Raw genomic sequence first — 19,804 nt, forward strand, 5'->3', positions numbered from 1 at the left:
GATTAAAATTAAACAAGCACTTTATTTTCTTAAACTATATTTTTAAAAATACAACTGTTGCTTAAATTTTTGAACCCACAGGTTTAACGGTTAATTCGTGTACCTAAAATATAGGAAAGAGTTAGCTTTTCATAAAATTGCGTTGGCCAGTACCTTACCTGTACATGCGGTGGAGTGCCCAGGACATATAATATAGCGTTAGCCACATCCTCAGGGTACAACATGGCAACTCCTGCTTTTCTATAGGCCGCCATGTTTGGCACAAGTTCAGTTTCACAAGCTCCAGGGCTAACACTCTAGAAAAAAAAGGCAATAAGTGGATTGGTAAGTTTTTTTTCTAAATTACACAGAAAAGACTTCAAGTGTAGCATGATAATTCTTTGGGGAAAATTCATTATTACTAAAGTGTTGCAAGTAACAACTATATAGGACCAGCATTTCCTTGAGGTGAAATTAGGGAAATATTTGCTTTAACCTATCCTACTAATTTCAGATATATTTCCAATAAGCAAAAATTTAGTTATTTCAGCAGAATGTTAGGAATACAATGGTGTTTATGAAGATAGTAATACAAGGGAAATAGCATGCTCACCGTTACTTTCACTTTTGTTCCCGCATTTGCAAATTCCTGACGGTAGGTCTCAACCATCGCAGTTACCGCCCATTTCGAAGGAGCATACATGTTCAGCGAGCCATTACTCATAATAGGGACTATATGGCCTTGCTCGCTATTAATAACGACAATGTGGCCGTCGATGTTTCGCTTTTTCATTGAGTTGAATGCTTCCCGCACGCAATAGACTACACCCATCACATTCGTCTCTAGAATTCTTCTAATAGTTTCGGTATTATCTGGGGCCGAAAGATCCACACCAATAGTCATAACACCGGCATTGTTTACGAGAATATCTGCTCCGCCAAAGTGGTCCTCAATCCAAGCAAAAGTGCTTTTCACTGCTTCCTCATTAGTAACATCACATTCTTTGGGATGGTAGCGGTTGCGTAGGTTTTCCGGAAGAGCTTTTTGCTTTTGAAGAAGAAGTTCCTCAGATAACGCAAGAGCAACCACAGATAACCCGTTTTCTACTAGTTTTGCAGCCGTTGCAGCTCCGATTCCCGAACTTGCGCCAGTTACAATTGCAAGTTTACCTTGCCAACGTTCCATATCTTCTCAAAAAACGAAACTTCTATCAGTAAATTTTAGATTACACAAAAAGACCCGAACTCGTCGTTGCTTTGATTTGATCTGTGAAATTAATAATTATCTTCTACAGAAAACTTAATGCTTATATAGGCGCCGTGAAGAGCAAGTCATGCAAGATAGGCGCAATCTTGGCCGACAAATACTTGCTCTTGCTGCCTAATATTTCAGAAATAGTCTCTTAGGTGAGACTCGAAAAAATTAAGAGAATTATAAGGTAGATGTATAATTTTATAGATTGCCTAAGGAGAGTGTGACTTAATTTTTAATGGCTGTATAATTCACACGTTATGCTTCATAACTATTATTCTGTCTTAAGTTGAACTTCATTAACTGCCTTAGCCACCGCCGACTCAGGTTTGGTTGGTATCAACTCATCTGAATATTTTCTGCTCTACTGGACTTTTTATTTTATTCATCTACACTTCAGCCGATCTGGTTTAGGTTTTGAGGAGTTAGCTAAGGGTTCTTTGTTCCGAAAACTGCAATCTTGCAGTCCCGATAATTAGATACTCCGTATACAGTCTTGGCGAGACAAATAAGGTAAATATCCGTCCTCAAGAATAGAGGGGTGTAAATTTTTTTTATAGAACATAGCCACGTGGGATATCAAGTGAAAGGTTTCGTTTAGTACTTTCCGAAGCTGTGCTCAGTTCTGATATTGAGTGAAACGTATGAGAGATAGGGCTTAAAATGTGTGCCCCAGAAAATGAAACAGGCCTCGTTCTCAGAACCTATCCAACAGAAAAATCTGAAAAAAATCAGATTGACGCATATTCATATAGCTCTCAACATACATCCCGTGTCGATATCTCTACAAATAAAGTTAATAATAATATATTACCATGTTTTAGAAATTTACCGGAAACTCCCTTTAAGTTAATTCCTGAAGTACTAAATTTGGCATCAGCATAGCAGCATTCTGAGTTTGAAAGCAATCCAACTATTATTAACAAAGTTATAGAAGGTCAGAGTTTCGCATTTCAGGTAAATTTGCTGTATTCTGACACGTGTATGACGTCATCATCATATAAAGTGAACTGATATAAACGGCGGGGTCCATGAGGACGTTTTAGTTTTCCTTTTTTGGCTTTTTTAGTTATTTGCTAATAAAGCTTCCGGCTAGTATCCAATATAATAGACATGTGTGTAACTGGTTACCAGCGGTTTTTAACTTACGTACATAACATATACATATATATATGTTTTTGTGCACCGCCTAAAGTGGAAATGCGTTAGATCAATTTAGATGCTTACATTTATCTGTATGCATCGTCGTGCAGTAATGGAAAATGTTCGTTTATTTAGGATGAATACAGTATTTATGTCGTCGATATGTATGTACATACATATATCTTGAAATTTGGCAAAATATAACGAAATAATCATTATTCCTAGCTATATATGAATCGAAAATCGTACGTACAGAGTTTCTCTTCCAGCTTCCGATAACTTGAATTGTTATTGATAATTTTGCTGATGTACAGTTTACTATGAGCTGCACGCTCTTGATATCCAGCCTCATGAAGAACATTTCGTACAGTTTCATCCGATATGGTTTTCTCTACCTCTTCCTTCACCTCAGCAACAATTTTTGGCGCATTTTGACTAGGATTTTTTTTTTATTTTTTGCACCATGTTCCGTTTTTTCCTTCCAGTTAGTTTTCACGGTCGGCCAGATCTTCGCCCGTTTTCGCACTTTCCTGTTTTCAGACCTATTTGTAAGAAATGCTTATAACTGGCCCGTTAACAGTTTCACTTATTTCTTTGAACGTATGATCCACAATTATTTCCCTGTCCTTTCGACCCATATTGAAATTTGTTAATTACTAATTTACACTGATTGATTTTTCTCAATTTAAGTCGTAAGACTAAGTAGACTCCAATGTAATTTCGACTCACTATGCACCAAAATGTTTTGGGAAGCACCGTTATCTTGTAGTGTCCGCAGCTTTGCAACATGGGTGGTATGGCGTTCGCCAATTGCCCTCCCCAATTTTATGCTCCCTTCTTATCCTGACCTTCCTTTGGATTCAGCATTTAACATTTAAAATAAATCCTAATTGTATTTAAACAAGTCGGGATACCGGTAGCTAGAGGCTTCGGGTATAAAAGTTTTGTGTTCATCTTGTGTGGGAATTTCCCTATACACGTTTTCCCATTCGTGCATACCTATAAATTCTTAATATTCCTCGATATGTTTCTAAATTCCAACTCCACCCTTCATATGAATTCACTTTATATGATGATGATGTCATACACGTCTTAGAGTGCGATAAATTGACGTGAGATACACAATTTTGACGTTCAATAACTGTATTGATGCACCATTGTGATCTTCAGGTTTTTCAGTTGGGAATGTTCTGAGAACGAGACCTGTTACATTTTTTGAAAAACACATTTCGAGCCCTCACTCGCCTATATTGTACCCCTCTTCAAAAGTAGGATCAGCTTCGAAAAGCACTAACCAAGCCGTTTTATTTGACACCCCCGTGACCATATTCTGTAAAAAAATTAAAACCCCCGTTTAGTATACATGGAGGCTCCTACTTAAATACAGTGCAAAATGATGCCACCCATTGCATGTAAAGGAATTTATAGACTTCATCTCCTCTCCTTCCAAACCAAGAATGCACTCCACTTTCCACGAAATACAAAAGCGATCTCTCGTGCTGCGTCCCGCTGATCACTCGCCAACCCAATCAGCCGATCTCCGGCCTGCTGGTTGCCCCTCTTGCCGACGGTAGCATTCAAATTAAATTCGGTTCTTGAGTTCAGGGGAAATTTATAGGCTGTTTTGAAAATAAGTAAAAAAGATTACTTGAAAGGTTAGATGTCAAATATAAGCGAATGTCGGGAGCGAAAGCTAAGGGGTGCACAAATGAGAGAAAAAGCGGGGAATATTACGATATATATATAGTTGAAAAAGGCGAATACAATACCGTTCTTGCCCCAAACCCGCGAAAACTAAAAGTAGACAAAATAAAACAGCGTTCATCTGCCATACTGAGCCTTCTAATCGGTTCTGCCGATTTCCAACGCCAGCTGCATGAATAGGAAAACAAAGCTCCAAGCAGACAAAACGAAAATAAGCCCTGTGCTATGCTACGAATGTGAAGCATGGACCATAACACAAACTGATTCTGAGGAGAATAATAGGAGCGGGAGGACGACCAACAGCGAAGCAGATACAACCATGAGTTCCACTAAATATTGAATTTGAGGAGTCTAAAGTCTACAAAATAATCAAACTTCGGATATTACAATGGAGACTCGGATAATTAAAAGGTTAGCGCTGGAAATATTCTGCTGACCAAGACATCATTGCTTAGATTTCGTAATTGAAGAAGGAAAGAAATTTTTTTTTATAAACTGAAGTGGGAAAGTAGAGTGGAGTATTGCTTTCCGGCCGCGATTTCCTGCACATCATCCTGCTCCATCATTTCCTGCACAAAATTATCGAGTCCGTAAGCTACTTTCAAGATGTCGCCCAAACTCCTTTTTCATCCAAGAATCTCGAACAATGGAACATAGCATGTCACGGTCATCGCATTGGGAATAGTCGGAATGTTAGATCAATCCTGAGCGAAAGAAATCATCATCATCATCAACGGCGCAACAACCGGTATCCGGTCTAGGCCTGCCTTAATAAGGAACTCCAGACATCCCGGTTTTGCGCCGAGGTCCACCAATTCGATATCCCTAAAAGCTGTCTGGCGTCCTGGCCCACGCCATCGCTCCATCTTAGGCAGGGTCTGCCTCGTCTTCTTTTCCTACCATAGATATTGCCCTTATAGACTTTCCGGGTGGGATCATCTTCATCCATACGGATTAAGTGACCCGCCCACCGTAACCTATTGAGCCGGATTTTATCCACAACCGGACGGTCATGGTATCGCTCATAGATTTCGTCATTGTGTAGGCTACGGAAACGTCCATCCTCATGTAGGGGGCCAAAAATTCTTCGGAGGATTCTTGTCTCGAACGCGGCCAAGAGTTCGCAATTTTTCTTGCTAAGAACCCAAGTTTCCGAGGAATACATGAGGACTGGCAAGATCATAGTCTTGTACAGTAAGAGCTTTGACCCTATGGTGAGATGTTTCGAGCGGAACAGTCTTTGTAAGCTGAAATAGGCTCTGTGGGCTGACAACAACCGTGCGCGGATTTCATCATCGTAGTTGTTATCGGTTGTGATTTTCGACTCTAGATAGGAGAAATTGTCAACGGTCTCAAAGTTGTATTCTCCTATCTTTATTCTTCCTGTTTGACCAGTATGGTTTGATGTTGTTGGTTGGTTGGTCTTCGGTGCTGACGTTGCCACCATATATTTTGTCTTGTCTTCAATGATGTGCAGTCCAAGATCTCGCGTTAATCGCCGCCTGCTCGATCTGGATGAAGGCAGTTTGTACGTCTCGGGTGGTTCTTCCTATGATGTTGATATCGTCAGCATAGACCAGTAGTTGGGTGGATTTAAAGAGGATCGTACACTTTGTCGAGGGCCAGGTTGAAGATAACGCATGATAGAGCATCCCTTTGTTTTAGACCGTTGTTGATGTTCAATGGTCTTGAAAGTGATCCTGCTATTTTTATCTGGCCTCGCAGAGAGAAAATCTGACGTGCTGCTGATTTGCCTCGAGTGAAGCCTCTTTGGTATGGGCCAATGATGTTCTGGGCATATGGGGCTATCCGGCCTAGCAAGATAGTGGAGAATATCTTATAGATGGTACTCAGCAACGTGATACCTCTATAATTGCTGCACTGTGGGATATCTCCCTTTTTATGTATGAGACAGATAATGCCTCGTTGCCAATCGTCAGGCATTGATTCGCTGTCCCATAACTTGAGCACAAGTTGATGAACCACTTGGTGTAACTGGTGGCCTCCATATATAACCAATTCGGCTGTAATTCCATCGGCTCCTGGCGACTTATGATTTTTTAGCCGATGAATTGCACGGACTGTTTCTCCTAAACTTGGTGGTGGCAGTATTTGTCCGTCGTCTTCAGTTGGCAGGACATCCAACTCGCCGATGTTCTGGTTGTTCAGTAGTTCATCAAAGTACGCAACCCATCGCTCCAATATGCCGCAAATCAGATTTCCCTCTTTGTCTCTGCGGAAATCATATTTCCCTCTTTGTCTCGGCAGGATGAACATCGAGGTGTGTAAGGCTTCATCCTGCGGGCTCGTTGGTAAAACTTCGGCGGCTGGTGCGGTTGCTCCCTGTACTTTTCGAGTTTACAGACCTGTTGGTTTTCCCAGGCTTCCTTTTTCCGTCTGTGAAGTCGCTTCTCTGCTCGCCGGCCGTTATCAGATAACGTTTTCAACTTGAGGTCATCACGGAAATTGGTGACCATGAGTCAATGGGGGCATACTACGGGTAATGGTTTTAGTACTCGCCGAAGCACCCTTCTCCATTCTTCTGCACAGCTGAGGTTTCCGCTGAGGTTCCCCACCAATTCCGAGAATTCTACCTCGAATCAATGATGAGATTACATCTCGACTGTGTGCTGATATGTCGCCGCCGTAACTATACTCACTTCTGTATTGTGGTGCAGTTATGGCTGATAGCCGTGTACGGTCAAAAGATTCGCTTTCACGTTATTGGTTTGAGTGACGAAAGACAGTGCCAACAGACGGGTGACGAATAAATTGCAGAGGGTTTACAGGAACTATGCCATCCCCAGTGAAACACCCGTAGTTGAAATCCTGGACACACTAAAACAGGAACTTTCTGCCGTATGCTGTTGGTTACGACAGTATGACGAAAGTCACTCCAGACTTGTCCAGAATGCAACATATGCGAGGAACCAGCGGAACTTTTTCAGATCACTCAACGAATCCCAACAGAGCGTCCATAAATTGCAGTTTTCGATATCGGAAACGAAAGAGTATTAGGGTGGAATTTGGGGTTACCGCCCAACATGCTGAGTGGATCACCGCCGAAGGCACCCACCATACCGCTACGCCTGGCATGAATTTTGTGGATGTTACCGAAGGGGAAGTTTAGCGAACCATAAGCAGCTCGAAGAACTGGAGGGAGCCCAGGTTTGAATCGGGTGCAGAATTTCTTGTATAAGAAATTTTCCAGCACAAATGAGGTCATGAGTTGGCCCGAGGAATTTCCACCCTTCCTCATTGCGGGGGTTACCTACCTTATCCCTAAGAAGGAAACGGTGCAGGACCCCGCAGACGCAAGACCAATTACTTGCTTGCCAAACCTCTACAAATTCATAATGTCCATTATTAGTGGAAGGATCAATGCGCACCTCGAGGCCAAGAACATTCCGTTCGAGGAGCAGAAGGGCTGCCGAGTTGGGTTAAGGGGTTACGAAAAACAGTTCGTTGTTATATCGATTATGGCAAGATTTTTGATAGCGACCCGCATACCTGGCTAATTGATATGCTACATCTGCATCGTTTGATCAGAAACCAATAAAGTTTTTAGCGACAATCATGGAAGGGTGGCATACCACCTTATCAGTGTCTTCATCTGAGGGTGCCAATACATCAGAGCCTATCCATATACGGGGAGGCATCCTCCAGGGGGACTCGTTGAATCCCGTTTGGTTTTCCATGGCGCTGAGCCATCTTTCATGGCTACTGAATGGTGCTAGAGGACATGGTTTTGAAATAAAATACGGCCTAAGTACCAGCGTACTGACAAACAACTTAGAAGTCTGTTGCGAATAATAGACATGTTCAGCCGTGATATTAAGATGGAGTTTGGATTAGACAAGTGTCGAATCCAAGCGATCCGCAAAGGGCATCACGAGCCGCATACTGGATGCTGCATTGGTTACCTCCAAATCGAAGCTATGACCGAAACAGACTTCTACATGTACCTAGGAATTCTACAAGGAACCTATCCACGAATTGGTAACCTGGAGGATGCTTTACTGTCCGAATTCTTGCGATGTGTAAAGCTGGTACTGAAGCCAAATCTCTCGAAGAAAAATAAAGTAAGCGCATTGAATGAATTCGCTATCCCTTCACTGACTTGAAAATTTGGAATATTGCCGTGGGCAAAAACGATCTGGGAAACCTCCAGCGGCGAATACGCACTACTACGTCCAAATATCAAATGCATCATTCAAATTCTGCCATGGAGCGGATGAACCTGCCTTTTGACATCGGAGATAGAGACGTGGTCGACATCACCGCCAAGTCGACTCGCTACCCGCTTATTTTTACAGCAAACAGCAGGCGAGGCTCTCGCGTGCAGCTCTTGGTTAGCCATATTGCGGGCTGACTCTACTTAACTTGGACGATCGATCTTTCAATCCTGTGAGTTGGGACCAAGAGCGGATCGATGAATGGAAGTCGAAGGCCATTTATCGATTTGCATTTGTCGAACAGATGACTATGTGCTGGGGAGCTCTTTGCTAAGACGGAGGGATTTATGTGTGCCATTCAGGACGGCGTTGTCACCACACGAGCCTATAAAAAACTTAGAATGAAAGAGCAGGTGGAGAAGGACGAGTGCAGAAATTTCGGTGTTAGAGACGTTTCACCATCTCATTTGGCTGTACTGTTATGGCGCCGGTGCAAACGACCTTTATAGTCCGCTGCTCTCTATTTAGGCGGAGTAGGAAAGGTTGCCTTTTCCGCTGGGGTTCCTCCTTCTTGATCTGAAACAAGTCATTCATGGGTTCCTTGGGTTTTGAAGACGCAAGGGTTGGACAAGCTTGTCCTTATGCCTACGTCATTTCAGTAACTTGGTACAAGCTGCCTATCTCCTGGGAATCTTGACGTATGAAAGAACCTTTGGCTTGATGCCCGCAAAGGCATATTTTATCTTAGCAGTGAACGAATCGAGAAAGTTCCTGACAAATATGTCCTCACATACTATGGCGCAAAACCCTTGGACCTGGAAAATTAGTCCCTACATTCTATTGCGTGAAATCTTCGGGCAATTTGGGAGGAATCATAGCAGGGGTGACATCCCCGCTGTTTCCCCTTAACGTACAAGAAAAGAGCGATGACCATCTATGACAGCCAGGCCTCAAGACTGGTTCACATATCTCGCGTCAGTTTATCGCAAGCGGCTTTTCTTCGTTGGTGGACTGCTTGCGGGTACGGTTGGCTGGGCTACGTCCAGTTCGACGATAATGATTTCCAAACTGGAACAAGGAAACATAACAGGGAATTAGTATTTTCTGGGTCTGCTGAGGAGGTCGAGAGATTGAGCTGGATTCGGCAAAGGAGTTTAGTTTCGAGAACTCTAGGACAAAATCACGCGTTTTTATTCCGTTTTCGGGTGAAACTTGAAAAAAATGATGTAAAATTTTTCGTCATCCCCCCCAGGAATTTGATTGAAATTCTCCTTGTATGGCTCGTAAGAAGAAATGTCAACGGAAAGTCGGGGGAAGATCAATGGGAGGGATTGGTGTAGTTTGAGCAGAAAGGAGAGTCCTAGCTTTGAGGTTGGCTTAGTTTTCGTGGGGATGCCGAGAAAAATGTTTAATTTGCGAATATAACCTACGCCCAGCTCATGTGAATAATGAGTGAAATATATGGCGATATTTCGTTGAACAGCGTTGGCGTTTTTGGAGGCTTGGCGCCCCACTCTGCGCGTCGTCGGCGGCTCAGAAGCTCCTTATTGATAATGGTTTACGTGTCAGTCGAAACAAAAGTTATGTTTCCATAATTTAGCGAAGGATCGTAAATACGAAGAGTCATTTTGTAGGATTTGTTCCGAAGATGTGGCGCTAGTATCTAGTCGTTAATTTTTGGATATAATCGTCTGAGTTTATGACAAAAGAAATCGGGAGTGTATGTCGGACGGGTTAGGCCATTAAAATACATCCACCATCATTTGTTTTGATGAATTCGTTCTGAACGTTTAAATTCTTATCAGCGGGAAAAGACAATACGAATGGATAAGCTTATCTTTCACTCAATTAGTTTGATTATACTTAAACTCGAATTTTGACTACATCATTTTGATTTGTGCACTTCCTCTTCCCCTTCTCCTGTCGTAACCCCCAAATATCACATGATACCAAGGGTATCCTCGAATGACCTGAGAATACCAGGGCATCGCTGGAACCTCAATTGTCGTGCCCCAGAGCACACTTGAGGAAAGAGATGCATTGCATGAGAATGCGGGCCGTCGTGGATCTTCCCACTCGACCGTGGTACTTGGATCTGGAGGTTTACGGCCAAGGGCGTGGTCGAGCCATTATTTTTATATTTTTATCTTTCCGGTTTAGCTTTCATGTTGATCTTTCGGTAGGTTCGCGCGAATTCCCATGTTTATTGAACTTTCAGGTCATGTTGTGGACCTTTGCATCGGTGAAGGAACCCCATCCCCCTATTTCCGAACGTGGCTAACAAAGAGCCAGCAAGCGCGTGTCGATGGAGCAGTTCGATCCAACTTCACTATTTGCCTATGGATCATCACGCTCAATTAGGCCTTCCTTTTCTTTTTAGATTCTCGGGTTAGCTTCCTCATCCTAGCCTTGTGATTTGTGGCTTAAAAATACATTCAAAGTCTTCCCTGCTTATCGTTAGAGGCGACTAAAAGGGACAAAAATTTGTAGGCTTGCAATTTGCAAATTCTGAAACTTTATTGCTACGCATAGGTATTGACCGCACGGCAACGACCTTTGGCTATCGAAATCGGATTATGAATGATTTGCACGCTCTCTCACAATGGTGACAAGGGTCCTAAGAATGCTCCCTTTCTTCTTGCAGCAACGTAAACTGGACATTCTGGGCCTAAGCGAAGTAAGATGGTAGGACTCTTCGGAATAGTTCTATCCCGTTTCCTGCAATTTACTTTTGTACTCTTGAAGGTGCGCTCTCTTGGCCTTAGACTCGGTTTCTCACAGATTTCTAACTGGAAGATTTCGGACCAGGTTAAGGACTTGTCACTGCAACGGTAATAGTGGGTCCGTCGATTTGTGCAAACTTGCACCGGGTAGTCGTTAGTGACACATCTGCCAAAGGGGTCCTATCTGATGATCGCTTCCGTTTGCTTGCGTACTGCGTCCGTCACTTCTTGCTAAGTTCACTATCGACCGCTTGTATGGTTCGTCACCGTAACATTCGGCCATTGATGTACTCAAACTGAGGAAAGCTGCTGGCCTGATCGGTCTCCCCGCAGAATTATTTGAAGATTTGCTACTTCTACTCGTATGAAAATCTTGGCAATCCGAAACCTGGATATGGGTGTAGATAATAGCTAAAACAATTCTTGAACGTTTCAAAGAACATCTCAGAGAGCAGGCTGGTTTCGCATAACACCCTACAGATCATTTTGAAACAGTACGCGGAATTTAGATCTTCACTGCATGTGATCTACGGAGTGCTCTGCGCCGAGAAAATATCTACTATCAGAGGGACATATGATGGTCGAACATGTCATGGTCCAAAGAGGAGTCCGCCAGGGTTACATACTGTCACCGACATTATTTCTTATTGTTATCGGTGACATTCTGCAATAGACGATGACACCTTTCTTCATACTCTTCGACCACGCTGAAGAAATCTGCTTGCTCCACACCGGGTCCTGGACCTTGGCCAAATTGCTCTGGATTTGGAGAGGTAAGTACAGTTGGACTGAAAACCAACAAAACCGAAGTTCTCAGTCTGACGGGTCATCGCACTCTCCCTATCTGGGAACAGATTCGATAAACCTCCCCTCCTGGTCGTCGCCGACATATTGGGACTGGACTTTTGACCATCGCAATTCTGATTTTACCATCACAGGTGGTTATAGGAAATGCTTGCTAAGTGCTAAATATTCCGACAGTTTCACATAAGCTTATTTTCCATTGTAAATGGTTTCTGAAGCAGGAACGCGCTTTAGGGATGCTCTAAAAATAAAAGCAAAATCCCATATTGCATTGAAAGGAATACTCAGGTCTGAGGAACGTTGGAGCACTGCAGATGCCAATGACGAAATAAAACCACCGCCGAGAATATAAAGTTCGTTGACCCGAATCGGAATCCTTCTTACGATGCAATAAATCATGTTGCTCTCCAAGAGGTGGTTCTACTGGGTATAATAAAATACACAGTTGCAACCTGGTGCAGAAAATTTCCACATTTTCGTCAAAAGAAACTGCTTACCCCCATTACCTTGAGAGTTTTCTCTATTCATATCCGTAACGCTTACTACGCTTATTATATGATATAATTAGTTATTAGTGACTAAACTTAGGATAGGATAAGGATAATTTTTACAAAAAATTCGTAATAAATGGACCACTTTATTATGTGTTTAAATTTACAACTCATATAAACATCTGTGCTAATTGCTCACATTTTCTCCCCAATAGGTTTTATAGTCAATTCGTGAACCTGAAAGTAAATTATTTAAAATTCCCATAATTTTTCAAGAACACTTTCTTACCTGGACATGAGGAGGGGTACTCAACACATATAGGACGGCATTAGATATATCTTCAGCGTTCAACAGTGGGTGACCCGTGTCTCTAAGAGCTCCCATATCCGGTATTATTTCGGTTAAGACACCGCCAGGGCTGATACTCTGTAATAGGGAGTGAACATGGTGTCAGTTGATTATGTTTGCCTTTTCAGTAGGTACAAAGTTGGATTCTGTTCTTACTGAGAACATTTTTGAATGGATTACAGCAATAAGTAAAATTGTTCGTACATAAGAAAGTCAATAGTGCAAACACTTACCGTAACTTTCACTTTCGTCCCAGCGTTTGCAAATTCCTGACGATAGGTCTCAACCATTGCGGTCACCGCAAACTTAGAAGCAGGATAGATATTCATTGAGCCTGTAGGCACCACGGGGATGTAATGTCCAACGATGCTATTTATGATCACAATATGCCCGTCGAAGTTCCGCTTTTTCATTGAATTGAAAGCTTCCCGTACACAATAGACAACGCTCATAATATTCGTCTCCACAATATTCCGAATGGGCGCGGTATTATCTACGCCTGATAGCTGCACGTCTCTAGCTACAACACCGGCATTGTTGACAAGTATGTCAGTTCCTCCAAATTTCGTTTCGATCCAGGCGAAGGTATCCTTTACTTGATCTTCATTAGTAACATCACATCTTCTGGGATGGTACCGAGATTGCAGATTTTCAGGAAGAGTCCGTTGATTCTCTCGAAGACGTTCCTCACGTCGGGCCAAGGCAACAACAATAAATCCATTTTTCACTAAATCCGCAGCGATTGCTGCTCCAATACCGGCACTAGCACCTGTCACCACAGCAACTTTATTTTCCCAGCGTTCCATTCCGCTTTTCTGATTGTTTAGCCTCCGCTTACGAACTGATTGGAAGATTAGAATTTTATTAGTCAAACTGAGCCAGCTTCCGGCATAAGCAATTCTCTTAAATAGAAAAATCTGGAAGAATGAAGGTAGGGGTTTATTAACAAATCATGCACACTCAGCATTAATAGATTCCGTGGCCCATTCGCAGTGAGAAATAGATTAGAACTGCTAAATGAGCGAGAGTTTCTGCTAGATTAATCTGAGTGTACGTTATGCTTTGCGAGTATATTAGATATGGTGATATCAGAAACGAAGCGCCGTTTCCCCTAATATCAAGTGAGCATTTTGGCGCCTATTGCCAATATTTAGGCATGGGAAAGATACTCTTATCATACGGACTATTTTTAGCTAAGTTACTTTCATATCTTCATACATCACATCATATACATACGCTACAAGATCTAAAACCTTAAGAAATTTATGTAATTTTGGTTCATCTTACAAGCTAATAGATGACCAATGACCAACCAATCTAACATAAATTATTAAATTTTATGATGCCTCAGCATGCGATCAATTTACGGAAAAAATAATTTTGACCTCCTTTAACTCTTTGAAAAATAATAATATTTGTAACAAACTCTCGTAGTATCGCGTTCTTTATCCATTACTTCTAAACTGAATTAAAGGAAGGTTTCCAGTAAATTAACGGAAAGTATTAAAATAAATCCCGTTCATAAAAGGAGCAGGTATGGATAGCCTCAATCGGAATGGCTGTAGGTCACCAGAATATCTCAGGGGTAGGTAGGGAAGGTGCAGCAGCTTGTATGGTTGCAGAGTACTCACAAAAAGCTATCACCGCACCTAGCAATTAGCTATTAAATTCAAATCCTTTAAATGCGGAGAAAGAGAAACCTTAGGTCCAGTACGGATAACCATAGGGAATTATCTGCCTTGGTGACTGGGTTGGGCTCCAGTAACGGACATCACGGCCTCGAGCCCGCTAATCATGGACGGTTCGACGTCGAAGAATTTTCGGAAATGCATCCTTTGCATAAGTAATGTATTCCCAGGGTTTATGCATCTTCAGCAACTCCGAGAATTCTACCTCAAATCAATGATGAGATTGCATCTGGACTGTGTGCTGATATACTGCAATTACAATGTGCACGAGGAACCAGCGGACTCTTTCCAGATCACTGAACGACTCTCAATAGGGCCGCCAGACAGTGCAATTTTCGGTGACTGAAGCAAACGAATATTTAGATCAAATTTACTCACCCAGCATGCTGAGCGGACTATCGCCAAAGGCACTCGCCATGCCACTACGCCTGGCATGAATTTTGCAGATATTAGCGAAGAGAAGATTCGATGAGCCATAAACAGCTAGACACATTGAAAAGGTCCTAATCTTTATCGGGTGCAGAATTTCTGGTATGAAAATTTCACCAGTACACACAGTCGGTTGGCGCATAGCATAAATCAGGTCATCAGTCAGCCGGAGGAATTTTACACCCTTCCACAATGCGGAAATTACCTACCTCGTCCTTTTAAAGGACACAGTGCAGAACCCCACTGACAGACGGCGGATTACTTGCTCGCCAAGACTCTAGAAATTCATAACGTCCATTATTAGTGGAAAGATTAATGCGCACCTCAAGACCAACAACATTCTCCCCGAGGAGCAGAAAGGCTGCCAAGTTAGATCAAGGGACCGCAAAGAGCAACTCATTATAGAATCGGTAGTTGTAGGACAAGCAACTAGAGGCCGGAGGCATCTCTTTAGCTGCTATTGGTGCCGCACGCCTGGCTAGTCGGTGTCCTGCGTCTGCACCGTATTGATCTCAAAATATGATAGTTTTTGGCGATTCTCATGGAAGGTTGGCAGACCATCTTGTCAGCGCGTTCACCTAAGGATACCATCTTACAGGCCTCTTGCAGAGGGATTCGTCTTGTCCACTCTGGTTTTGCATGGCATTAAACCCCCTTTCATGGCCGCCGAATGATGCTAGATTTGATTTTTCTCATGCTGTCGTGGAAGGATACACATTGTATTCGAATGGAAGTTTATTGAAACAAGATGTCTAAGGGGATGCGTACAAAAGAAAAGATCTCCTTGGCATTCAGACAGATCCAGCAACTACCAACGGTTCACAGTCAACCAATTCCTAATAAATATCACCCTGAGGAAAACTTCCGTCCACTCCACCCATATAATCACGTCGTTCCATACTAATTACTACTCGGCCAAACGGCCTCAAATAGGGAATCACTCAATCGAAATGCCAAACCCCTTCATATATTTCTAGTCATCTTCTTCCCTGACTTCCAGTGAAATTCGAAACAGTATAGTTGCATCAAATAACGCAGTGCCACAACTGGCAACGAATTGGACACGCTTCGTCCAACTGCAACATACCCTAACGTTAGGTTAAGTGTAATACCCCACAAGTTCTGCACCAGTACCCCAAGAAGAAGGAGGGTAATCTTATCTGTATCAACGAGTTAAATACACATCCGGCGAGTTATCGTAGCTACCCGATGTCTGTGCAAGCCCACGCCGGCCAAACTCAGTCCATTCTTCATGCCAAACCAAGCCTCATCGCTCTTGCCAAAGCAACCCCTGAGGCTAAACCCTCCCAAACCTTATCTAACAATAACCACCAAAGCCACCCTTTGTCCTATGCATCCATTACGAGAAATGCTCCTCGTCCCCAGACCTGGTTTAACCTAAAAGCAGAAATCTAAACCCTCTTGAAATCGCGCACCTCCCAACTCAACCGCCCAAATCAATTCCTCCCCCTTCAGGAAACAAAAAAGTCATGAATTAGAAATTATACATCCCCGAAAATTAAGGAGCTGTCGTTAGTAACAGCTCCCCCTTTACGCCCAGCAAATTTTCATTTACACCGCCTCAAGGTAGTGAGCCAACTGTCATCCCTGTCTCCACCCATTCATCTGTTGAATTCTTTGCAAGCCTCTACTGTCCTAACTAATCTCTAGACCCTGCCGATATTGCGCATCTTGCCTAACACCTGAGGAGCCTCTCAATAACCCACACAGAGTTCATGGTACAACGCCGCTATGAACCCAAACGAGAATATATATGTCCAAAATACTTTCCCTTCAACGTCATTACCCTGAACCTAACTTCGTTTCACTGCCCAAACATACAACCCTACATTTACCTCTTCGTAGTTGGCAACCATCTCCGGACCCCCACTCCTCTAGAGCTTTGACCCTATCGTGAGACGTTTCGAACGGAACAGGTTTTGTAAGCTGAAATAGGCTCTGTTGGCTGTCAACAACCGTGCGCGGATTTCATCATCGTAGCTGTTATCGGTTGTGATTTTCGACCCTTGATAGGAGAAATTATCAACGGTCTCAAAGTTGTATTCTCCTGTCCTTATTCGTCCTGTTTGACCAGTGCGGTTTGATATTGTTGGTTGGTTCGTCTTCGGTGCTGACATTGCCACCATATATTTTGTCTTGCCTTCATTGATGTGCAGCTCAAGATCTCGCGTTAATCGCCGCCTGCTCGATCCGGATGAACGCAGTTTGTACGTCGTGGGCGGTTCTTATAATGATGTCGATATCGTCAGCATAGATCAGTAGTTGGGTGGACTTAAAGAGGATCGTACCTCTTGCATTTACATCAGCATCACTGATCACTTTCTGGAGGGCCAGGTTAAAGAGGACGCATGATAGGGTATCCGCTTGTCGTAGACCGTTGTTGATGTCGAATGGTCTTGAGAGTGATCCTGTTGCTTTTATCTGGCCTCACACATTGGTCAGGGTCAGCCTAGTCAGTCTTATGAATTTCGTCGGGATAGCGAATTCTCTTATCACCGCGTACAGTTTTACCTTGGATATGCTATCATGGGCGGCTTTAAAGTCGATGAATAGATGATGCAACTGTTGCCCATATTCCAATAGTTTTTCCATCGCTTGCCGCAGAGAGAAAATCTGATCTGTTGTTGATTTGCCTGGAGTGAAGTCTCTTTGGTATGGACCAATGATGTTCTGAACATATGGGGCTATCCGGCCTAGCTAGATAGAGGAGAATATCTTATAGATGGTATTCAGCAACGTTATACCTCTATAATTGTGCTGCACTGTGTGATATCTCCCTTTTTATGTATGAGACATATAATGCCTCGTTGCCAATCGTCAAGCATTGATTCGCTGTCCCATACCTTGAGCACAAGTTGATGAACCACTTGGGGTAACTGGCCGCCTCCGTATTTAATCAATTCACCTGTTATTCCATCGACTTCTGACGGCTTATTATCTTTTAGCCAATAAATTGCACGGACTGCCTCTCCTAAACTTGGTGGTGGCAGTATTTGTCCGTCATCTTCAGTTGGCGAGACTCATCAGAGTATTCAACCCATCGCTCTAATATGCCCATTCTGTCGGAAATCAGATTTCCCTCTTTGTCTCGGCAGGATGAGCATCGAGGTGTATAAGGCTTCATCCTGCTGACTTGTTAGTAGAACTTCCGCGCCTAATGCGGTTACTCCCTGTACTTTTCTAGTTCACAGACTTGTTGGTTCTCCCAGGCTTCTTTTTTCCGTCTGTGAATTCGCTTCTCCGCTCGACGGAGTTCGTGATGAGTGTCTGCGCATACCCGCGTTCTTTGAGAATGCAACATTAGTCGGTGTGCCGCATTCTTCCGTTCCGTTGCTAGCTTACATTCATCGTCAAACCAGCCGTTCCGACTCCTTTTGCGGCTGGGGCAAGTATGTTTGTGGCCGTATCTATGATAACGTTCTTAATGTGGTTGTGAAGATCATTTAGTGATGCTTCATATCCATCTCCCTCTCCATTCCCCTCTTATATGTGTCGCGGAGAGTTGTGCTATGGATGGCTTCAGTGTTCACTCTCACCTGATTGTCAGAGGGGATTCTAGGTGGTTTTGTTATTCGAGCTCGGACCACCATGCCAACAAGATAGTGATTCGAGTTTATATTAGCCCCCCTATATGTTCTGACATTCATCAAGCCTGAGAGGTGGCGGCGTTCCATCAACACGTGGTCAGTTTTGTTGAAAGTGGTCCCATCTGGAGAGGCCCACGTACGTTTGTGGACCGCTTTCCGCGCAAACCAGGTACTTCCAACAACCATTTCGTGTAACCCTGTGCCCTGTGCTTCGTGTGCTGTGCTCTTCTTGAGGAAACCGGTCCCTGTCCAACGCATCTCCTGTAACGCTGTTACATCAGCCCTATATTGGGAAAGGGTATCGGCTAACTGCTTATGAGCTTCACTGTACAGGGAGCGCGCGTTCCATGAGAAAATGCGCAAATCTTTATTCTGTTGTCGTTGCCGGGTTCGTCGTTGTATAATCCGTCCAGTCCGAGGCTCCTGTTGTCGCTTCGTAACAAGTTGTTTTCCGAGTAGGGTTACCAGCCCTACCCAAAGCACAACCTTGAGGACCAGTTGGTACGATTTGTCCGGTTTTTAGGCGCGGGAGACTCGCCTTCATCACTCCGTCTGCAGCTTTTCGTTAAGAAAGAGCTCCCAGCGGTCACCACGTGGAAGTAGAGATAGGGTTAAGTTTTAGAGCTGTTGGTGTTGGTTCAACAGGCATTTCCTAGGTCTTATACTACATCGTGGGTGCCAATCCACATTTCGCCCCGGAACCTACACTAATCTTTGACCACCAAGTTACACCCATCTTAAAGAAACGACAGTTGCTCCTAAACATCACTCCTTAAAATGTTTGCACATGTTCTCCACGATATCATCCTCCCTCATATTTCGGATAGCAATATAATCCTGTGTCCGGATAGCTGAGTGGTTAGAGCGCAAGGCTGTCGTACGGAAGGTCGCGGTTCAAATCTCACTGGTGACAGTGGAATTTGTATCGTGATTTGACGTCGGATACCAGTCGACTCAGCTGTGAATGAGTAACTGAGTGAAATCAGGGTAATAATCTCGGGCGAGCGCAATGCTGACCACATTGCCTCCTAGTGTACCATTACGGTCTTGAATGAAGTGCCCTAACACACTTCAAGGCCCTGATCCAGCATGGATTGTTGCGCCAAGGATTATTATTAGCAAAATCCTACCCTTCCAATTTGCAATCAAACGAGTCGTTAGCAACCGACATATGCTCCAATCTAAATATCAATATAACTACTGCCGCCTGTCTATTAAATATGCGGAAGGCATGAAAGCATAATCTATAAGTTATCTAATTTCCTTCCTTCCCTCAATATGGTAGATATCCCTCTTGAACACCCTGCCAACACGCGCTAAGCTAAGTACGCTGATGGCTTAATTTTGTACACCGCATCGCGCAAATTTCAGCTGTTCAAATCCACCTTAAACTTTCCATCTAATCCCATAATAAATTCCTCTCCTCCTGGGAACTCCTTCTCAACCCGAGCAAGTTGAA

The 19,804-nt window shown here is 43.3% G+C and overlaps 2 protein-coding genes across 2 annotated transcripts; both read right to left on the bottom strand.

The window, feature by feature from the left end:
• LOC119653403 (farnesol dehydrogenase-like) lies at positions 1 to 1,277 on the bottom strand. The gene is made up of 3 exons (XM_038057971.1): positions 593 to 1,277; positions 159 to 296; positions 1 to 103 (listed from the first exon to the last, which is right to left on the bottom strand). The coding sequence occupies exons 1-3, from the start codon at positions 1,163 to 1,165 to the stop codon at positions 62 to 64; spliced, it is 753 nt and encodes a 250-aa protein (XP_037913899.1). The 5' UTR covers positions 1,166 to 1,277; the 3' UTR covers positions 1 to 61.
• Positions 1,278 to 12,384: 11,107 nt separating this feature from the next.
• Positions 12,385 to 13,426, bottom strand: LOC119653391 (farnesol dehydrogenase-like). The gene is made up of 3 exons (XM_038057951.1): positions 12,854 to 13,426; positions 12,561 to 12,698; positions 12,385 to 12,508 (listed from the first exon to the last, which is right to left on the bottom strand). Exons 1-3 carry the CDS (start codon positions 13,424 to 13,426, stop codon positions 12,467 to 12,469), a joined length of 753 nt encoding a protein of 250 aa, XP_037913879.1. The 3' UTR covers positions 12,385 to 12,466.
• Between the last annotated feature and the right edge of the window lie 6,378 nt (positions 13,427 to 19,804).

The sequence above is a fragment of the Hermetia illucens genome, chromosome 1, assembly GCF_905115235.1.
Source record: "Hermetia illucens chromosome 1, iHerIll2.2.curated.20191125, whole genome shotgun sequence".
Taxonomy (NCBI): domain Eukaryota; kingdom Metazoa; phylum Arthropoda; class Insecta; order Diptera; family Stratiomyidae; genus Hermetia; species Hermetia illucens.